Source organism: Lytechinus variegatus, chromosome 6 (genome assembly GCF_018143015.1).
Source record: "Lytechinus variegatus isolate NC3 chromosome 6, Lvar_3.0, whole genome shotgun sequence".
In the NCBI taxonomy this organism is placed as follows: Eukaryota; Metazoa; Echinodermata; class Echinoidea; order Temnopleuroida; family Toxopneustidae; genus Lytechinus; species Lytechinus variegatus.
The window spans coordinates 7,520,472-7,529,236 of record NC_054745.1 but is presented as its reverse complement, the minus strand read 5'-3'; the positions used below and the strand labels follow the sequence as shown (position 1 = coordinate 7,529,236).

The following is an 8,765-nucleotide window of genomic DNA, read 5'->3' as shown; positions in this document are numbered from 1 at the left end:
GCGCGCGCGGGAAATTTGATTGAGAAGGAAGATGGCGAAAGGACCGGAATCTAACGTTGCTGAACGCTTTGCAACTTTGGGTATTGAACTCTTAGATGAAGGTGAGACGATACTTAAAGTCAATTAGGAGATCTAGCGTTAGGTATTCCTGCTTAAGAGTGATGTTGTTTTTATAATTTTATTTCAAGATAACTTTGGCCTTTTTATTAGCTGATCTGCTCTGGAACTTGGAAGACTCGGCAGCTGGTGCCGCTATGCGGTACGGTACGTGCACGACTGGCCCGCCGGCGCTCCGGGGCGACAATGTTTTGATTTTCCGCTCGTTGAAAAACAACGACACAATTTGTTGAAAGTCATTTAGACTTCGTGCCTTCCGCCTTGCCCTTGCCACTTGCAGTCTGCACCCACCCTATGTTACCTCTAGACTATGTTCTGGAAGTCTTTCCTCAGGCTCAGTCATGTGGTGAGGAGGGTTAGGCCCTAGGGCGCGACAAATCCGCTTTGAGTGAGAGTTGAGTTGCAGTTGCATTTGCAGCCATGCCCCAATCACACATTGTACCACTTGTTCACTGCAACCATCCTGCCTGTGGAGAATCTACAGGTAGGACTATGGTATGCCAATGCTGTATAGAGTAGGTATGTTGCAAAAAAAATAAATCTCAGAAATAAGGTGTTTTCTCATGACATTGCATGATTTAGCTCATCAAGACCTTAAATTTAACACCTCCTTTAAGGCTTTATCTCAATAGCCCCAGAAATAAGAAAGTTATTGCAGTTTTAAGGTCATATAAATCGCCTATTCAATTCTTATGTATTCCTTTGTTTTTTAAGCCAAAAGTTGTGATCTTAACTGGGACCAAGGTGCACTAATAGAAAACAGCAATGCGCATGCATTTGCATATGGAAGTGCCCCAAAACACTCCCAAAAATAACAGACGCCGCCGAAACAGGGACATAAAAAAACACACTTGGCGTCAGTAGATTTCATTAAAATTTCACCACAATATAGTTAAAATGTTGCTCTATCGGTATGAATACCTTTTAAAGTGGTATGAAACCTGTAAATGTGAATAGCAAGAGGTTGAAAGCAAGGCCAAAGTTCCAGTAGCACACAGAGTCCCAAGATCGCCGAATGATTTTTTTTTTCAAGTCTAGAGAGCTGCTATAAACATTCAACTACGTAAAAACAATGATGCCATGGGCAATAACCTTTCCTTGCACATGCAAAAACAATGCAAAGCACTGCCCCCACAATCGCCCTGCAAATCAAGCCAGCACACTCATTGCCTCATTTAGAAAGCACCTAGAGGGCGCTTTTGCAACATACCTATATAGAGCACACACTTTAAAAAATCATTAAAATATCACTTTTGTGACCAAAATTACTAATTTCCATACAGTTTTAATTTATCATTAGTAATGTGGTAATAATTTTTGTATTTCACCAGAGCGCTCAAAAACTTGAATTTTGGGCATATTTTTGTGTACGCCCTCTATTGGTGGAAAGTAATATGGGAAGGAAATTTTCATTTTTTTATCTCTATTTTTTATTAAGAAAAAATGATATAAAGAATCAAATTTAAATAAGAGCCAAGCGGTATGAATTAAAAGGTCTAATGGAAACTGTCTGTGTAAAAAAATCAAGCATTTGCCCCAAAGAAAAAGAGAAAATAAGCCAAACATTGCCACCCTTATTTTGTCACACATGGAGAACTGAGAACAAGGTTATATTATATTTATAACCTTGTTCATTGAACGAGTGCATTGTACGAGGTTAGTATAGGAATAACGCATTCTGCGGAGTTGTTTAGCAAGTAAGCAGTGCACGAGAGGTTTCTTCTGAGCATGCGCACTCCACACGAGCCGAAGGCGAGTGTGGAGTGCGCATGCTCAGAAGAAACCTCTCGTGCACTGCATATCGCTGAAAAACGACGGGTAAATGCGTTATTCCTTTTATAAGATGGCTAAGTAATTTCGAACGCAATTTTAAGCACCTTATATGAGAAAGAAATAATGAAATAGATCTAAATCAAATATCAAAAATTTTGAAATTGCACTTACCGTGGGTTAGACAATTTGGGTGCGCGAAATTCGCACGGGCGTGCAGGGATAGACACTTTTCGCGAATGATCACGTGGTACGCTTTGACCAATCAGCAAGCTGCAAATTATTTAGCCATCTTATAATATGTACTAACCTCGTACAATAGACCGTGTTTGACCCTGGATTTCGAAGTAGTCGGCAAACATCGCTTCATTGCTGAAGTAATATTTGCCGAAACTCCTCGCTACGCACCGGGGCTCTTGCCATGCTTGCCGGTAAGTAGCAATAGTTTATTAAATATGAAAATAATAATAGGGGCCTAATCATAAAAAAAAGGAAATTTCGCTTACCTCGGCCTCAAAAGTAACTTTGCTTGTCTCTTCCATGGAATTACAAGGAAGCCTGTTGGTGGCGCTAATAATTTCACAACCTTGATTCAGCTCCTCGGTAATTTTATAACTGTATCTAAATTCTTTGAATGCGCAATCCTTATGATTAATTTACTAATTATGGGCACCAATGAATGAAATACCTTCAAAAACATAATTAAAGATTATTATTGGTGATGATAACACTTATTTGCAATTAATTTAAAAAGATGACTGATAAAAAAAAATAAAATAATATACGTGCCTGGAAAGAAACCAGCAGTACAAGCTTTGACGAACGTCAATAATACGTATACGGTATACCAAAGTCTATACAATGAAAAGATTGGACACTTCATGGACTTTGCGTAATGCCTTGCGTCGATATGCGTGTAAAATAGTGTAGGTGCCTATTCTTTCCCTTGTCGTGTCTTTGATATGAATATAAATCGCGCGCCCTCTTCAGGAGAAAATTGATATCCACGCTGATTGATTTCTATCTCCGTGAAATCTTCACTAAAGATCAAGAAAATATACATATTTTTAGAAAGAAACTTCAAGGAGAAGTCACGGAAGGATCTAAATGATTCGGTAAGTGTCATAGCAGGATGTGGAATACCAAATCATACATGATGTTTTATGTGGGCAAAAGCCCACTGTATTTTGGAAGTGTCGTGTGTGTCGCGTGCGTATGACTGATATTCCTTCGCACGCGAGATGATATGAACCCATGGGTGGCCATGCCCGGCCCGCCATGCCCGCAGTGCAGTGAAAGTGAGACGTGGACGGTGGAGGCGTAGGCAAGCATAGATCTAGATGATAGATCTAACTTGATTCAAACTAAACTGGGGCAAGTGGTTGTTTTTTAAATGAAATAATATCAGTAAATTATGATAGATTTTAAAATATTTTGAAATGGTTGCCATATTGCCAGTGTGCAGCCTTTTTTTTCTTCTTCTGGAAACAGTACAGTCCACCGACTGGTGTACTATTGTCGTACTGGTGAAATGCAGCATGCAAGTGTATGTACATTATCCAATAAAAAATTGCTTACAACGTGCTGCGATTTTGGCCCGGCACACTTTTTTTCTTGAACCCAAGAAAACAATATTGTCATTTCATGTTGAGATATATTGGAATAAAACAACTTTTGCCATATTAAAATGACAAAAAGGTATTTTTTACCCATGTTTAGCCCACTCCTAATGGTAGTGACTAAAATGAAAACGAAGTAGGCCCTAGGCTATTTTTAAGGAGCATTTGTCAGAAATGTGTTGAACATAGATTTTTCCCCTCAAACCCATGACAATTTTTGGGTGTGTGAGTGCGGTGCAAAAGGAGGAATATTAGCTCTGTGTGTTCAGTTTCCCTAGTAATGAATTGAAATTGCTGCATACATGTTCTTTCAGGGGATTTAAAGGACAAGTCCACCCCTCAAAAAAGTTGATTTGAATAAAAAGATAAAAATCCAACAAGCATTACACTGAAAATTTCATCAAAATCAGATGTAAATAAGAAAGTTATGACATTTTAAAATTTCGCTTAATTTCACAAAACAGTTAGGTGTGCATCCTGGTCGATATGCAAATGAAGAGACTGATGAGTGATGACATCATCCACTCACTATTTCTCTTGTATTTTATTACATGAAATATGAAATATTTTCATTTTCTCCTCATTGTCAAGTGAAAAAAACAAATAATTCCTCTCTGAACATATAGAATTTGCATTGTATTATATGGTCCAGTAAGTTTATAGTCCTTATTGTCAAATCTGTAAAATTAAAATATTGTATAATTCAAACAATAAAAAACAAAAGAAATAGTGAGTGAGGGACATCATCAACTGTCTCATTTGCATATCACTGAGTTGTGCATATCGTTATTTTGTGAAAAATAAGTGAAACTTTGAATTTTGATGAAATTTTCAGCATTATGCTTGTTTGATTCTCACTATTTATTCAAATCAACATTTTCTGGGGTGGACTTGGCTTTTACATAACTGAATATAAACTTTTAACACATTATATACCGGTATATTTTTTCCCTTTAAGGATGGGTGAATGCAGTATGGGAGAGCGACTTCACAGAAAACCCAGAGCTTCCAGAGGGGGTCAAAGGTCAATGGGACAACCAACGTGAAGTCCTAAGGTCATTGAAAGATGCCATCGACTGCTCCACACCGTGGGCCAGGGTGGACTTTGCCACACTCCCTCAAGGTACAGGATTAAACTTTATTAAACTTTCACAAAGTTATTTGTTATAATAACAATGCACAATAGCAAGTTTACTATTGATCAGCAAACGAGATTGAGCAATTTCACTAGCTTTTAAACTGACATTGCAAATCAGTCATTTTTATAACAAATTTTATGAAACGGGGCCCAATTTATTTAGCAAGTTTTTCATTTTTATTTTTTTTTGCCTTAGTTGTTTACTCAGGTGGAGATTCCCCATTAACAATGTTGTACAAAAATCAGTGAAATGTCATTATAAAAGAAATTAAATGTTTTTGTACATTAAATATATCAAAAGACAAATTTCTTCACACCCACTTTTGAAAGAAAAAAATATTAGTTTAATCATGATTACCATTACCAAATTTCAATTTCTGCAAATACATGTATCAAAGACTTAAAATTCTAATAACTTTCTTCATCTTTGTATTTTCCACAAACCTTTTATACCAATAGTTTTATTTTTTTTCTGGTATTTTAACATTTTTTTTTTAGGTTTAACTTTCCCTTTAATGCAATTGTTCTTTCATGTACGACAATGAAATGTCCTTTCTGAAAATTGTACTGGGGGGGGGGGGCATTTTATGAAGAGTTACAACTCTGGTAACTTTACCATTATAGTGATTGCCATGGTAACAGGGCTCAGCAGCCAATCACAAACAAGGGTTTCCATAGTAGTTGTATCTACAATAATGGCAAAATTATAATAAATATAATTCTTTTTATTTGAAATGGGTTTTCTGCATGTTGTACTGCACCATTTAATGAGGATAGACTGTCCTTTCATCAGAAGTATAAAGAGGGAGAGAGATATTTTAAATTTCACTTCATGCAGTTATTAATATGTAATTGTTCTTCCGAGCAGGGTTTTGGAACATCCTCTGTGAAAATGGAATAGTACCCAGGTCTCTGCTGGCTGGGCTGCACCATTTTATGAATAGGGTGGACAGCCTCCTTTCATCAGCAGTGGAAAGAGAGATTGCAATATCGGCCGCTCATCTGTACATCCTCCTGCTTGAGATACCAGGTAAATATGTAGTCTGCAAGCCAGGGTTGGGCTCAATTACAAGGTATTTGTTCAATTACATAATTAATCACACTTTCTCAAGTAATTGTATTCTAAAAATTTTGAAAGGGAAAGTATTTGTAATTATAATTGAAAAAAATGTAATTGACTTCAATTACTGTTAATTACTTTTAATTACATTCAGTTACTTTACAATGAACTTACTTATTTTTATGATTGATTTCATGACTTTTTTCATGTCGACTGCCTCAGCATCAAAGAGTGTAATGGGCAGAATCTGTGATTTTTATTCAACATAAACCTTCTTGTCCGTTTGTTTGTAACTTAGAATTATGTTGAGCAGCTCAGCTACAGCCAGGTTAATAATATGATACCAAGTATCAAGGGCAGTTGAGTATATATGCACATAGTAACAATGCTATATAAATGGACATGTTAATATTATTATCATTATTTATTATTATCCACCAGGAAGCGGAGCTTACCGTGTGCAGCAGCCGATGCTCTTCGAGGAAGCTTTGGACACCTTCAAGCTCTGGCCGAAGACAGAGAGCAACAAGCGGAAGCGCCCCGAGTCCAAAAGCCATCGAAGCTCCCAGCCACAGGGGGGCAAGAAGTCCCGTCGCATCACCTCCAGCCAGACCGCATCCCAGAAGGCCCACGATGCCGGCAACGATGAGGAGGAGGATATGGAGGAGGATGAGGAAGAGGTGGTTTCCTTGACGACGCAGGAAGTGGATCGCATCCACCGGGCTATCTACCATGCTATCAGGGTATTTATCTTTGATCCTCCAAGAAAGAAATTTAAAAAGCTATAATTCACAACTATAAGCTAAGTGATTTTGGATTATTAAGGCTCTGTTTTGACAAGCAAAGTCGGCGACTGTGAGGATAAAAGACTCGCCCATCCTATGTGCTGTGAACAGGGATTTATCTCCTGTGCAATTCGAACTACTATATCACAGAATTGTGATATCCCAACTGGAAATGTGTGCATTAGAAATTGCACACGGTGAAGTATGGAAAAACTGTTACGCGCGCACATGTATGACAGAAAAAAAAAGACGGACGTACGTAGCTCACTTTTTATGGTACAAAAACAAGACGCACTTGTTAGTTTGAAACTGTGCTTATCGTAAATTGAAAGTTACTTGATTTTGGCTTTACGGATATTTAAATTACATATGTGATATGGCTTCACTGCTCTCTCAAGGTGGGCGCAATTACCTGGAAAATATTTGCATCTGGTCGTCAAAATATTGATGATATTGGGGCTTTATTGGCGCAATTGATGGCTTAATGAGCGCGAATTTGCGCTCAGTGCCCGCTTATTTCAAGGCTTGCTTGCATTGTCACTCAGACTTTTATCCACTGTCTGCCATACATGTAGTTGGTTACTACCAGTGTTGAAGCTACGCAAAGGGGCGCCAGGCAGGCCTGCCTAGTGCTTTAGATTTGCGCGCGGCACTCGTGTTAAAACAAATGATTTCACTGACGAGGACATGTTCCCCTTAAATTGATTGAAAATGGTACAAAAAATTTGCTCAAATGAAGTCATTACATGTACAGGATTCACATCCATTACAGGTATAATGATAATAACTGCTGGATTTTTATAGCGCTTTTTGCCCTGGGATACAGAGGGCTTGCTATTATTGTTTGAAAAGTTTAAACAATTACAAAAAAAGTTAATAGTTTTCAAAGCCAGAACTGCTGATATATTTAATCGCATAATGCAGGTGAGACTGCCAGAGGTGCTACACTTGATGGCAGGAGGTTGTTTTTCCTACTGCTGAGTGTTGCGTTGAAGAGTTCTGAAGCTATCTTGGAGCATGTTATGCATCGTCTTATTATTATAATTATTATTACTGCACATCCAATTTTGTCGCCATTCTTGTCCTTAGCCAATCACATGCAAGGATTTCAATAGCTTACAACAGACTAATTATTTCATGAAATGCTCCTAAGGCCAGCACTATCATTGTTCCACAGCTTGAATTTATCTTTGAGACTTTACCTAGTATTTGTTTTTTAGGGAATTCTGTGCTTATCATCTGCAACATTCTGTAATTTAGTCACCATGCTTTTTGCAGGAGGTTGTTTTCTTGCTGAGGAACGTGCCATTGAAAAGTTCTGAAGAGATCATCGAGCACGTCATGCAACGTCTGGCCGAGGTCAGTCGTGTCCCCACGGAGCAGGGCTGGGATTCCCACTTTGGAAACAAGAGGTGAGACAGGAAAATAAAAGTAAATTTCAGTGCATGCAAAATTCAGCTGCAAGGCTCTTAGTTCACAAAAAGAGATTTGAACATGTTACACCGATCCTACGTAGTCTCCATTGGCTTCTGCTGCTGTCAGACGGTAAAACGGTCTCTCTGGAAAATCGCTGTTCTGAGAAAAAGGACTTTAAAGTTTAGAGGTTTGAGCTTCTTTATGAGACAGAAATAATGCATTTTTAGCAATGGGAAAAGAAGAAGCACAATAAACACTAATAACTGAAGAATCTTTTAGCTTATTTGGGGTTTTAATTATGAAATGAATGAGATTTTTGTGTAGATAGACTGTTTAACCACAGCACATGTATACACTCATACTACACATCATAAGATGGTAAAATGGTCTATTACCATCTTACCCCTATGCACAACATTCTTCAGCGATTTTCGAGATAGACCTTTTTATCATCTGACGGCCGTGTGAATGGTGGTAAACTGGTCTAACTCGAAGATGAACCATTTTACCATCTGACAGCGATGATGAAAAAATCTCAAGGTTAAAAGGTTTATGTCAAAGAAAGCTTGTTTTACCTCCAATTTCCAAACAATATTACCGACAATGGGCTAACTCAAAGATGGACCATTTTACCATCAAATCTGAATGAAAAATACAAAAAAGTACCAAGTTTGCGGAAATTATCTCTACATCAAGACATGGTGGGATTTTGTCGATAGCACCATTGGAAAGAGCGCCCTCACATTACAAGGAAAGTGAATTTACCTCAAAAAGTCAAATCTTGGAGTAAGACCGTTTACCATCTGACAGCTGAAACGACTCACATCTGCATCTCCAAGAACTGATTTATTATTACCCTA

General features: G+C 37.9%; 1 protein-coding gene across 1 annotated transcript in view; it reads left to right on the top strand.

Moving 5' to 3' along the window:
- The window catches only part of LOC121416942 (condensin-2 complex subunit D3-like), a 48,658-nt gene continuing 39,893 nt past the window's right edge, over positions 1-8,765 (top strand). The window contains exons 1-5 of the mRNA XM_041610473.1: positions 1-101; positions 4,465-4,629; positions 5,513-5,674; positions 6,146-6,447; positions 7,768-7,901. Coding sequence (XP_041466407.1) covers positions 32-101; positions 4,465-4,629; positions 5,513-5,674; positions 6,146-6,447; positions 7,768-7,901 — 833 coding nt within the window. The 5' untranslated portion in view covers positions 1-31. The remainder of the gene's footprint in view (positions 102-4,464; positions 4,630-5,512; positions 5,675-6,145; positions 6,448-7,767; positions 7,902-8,765) is intronic.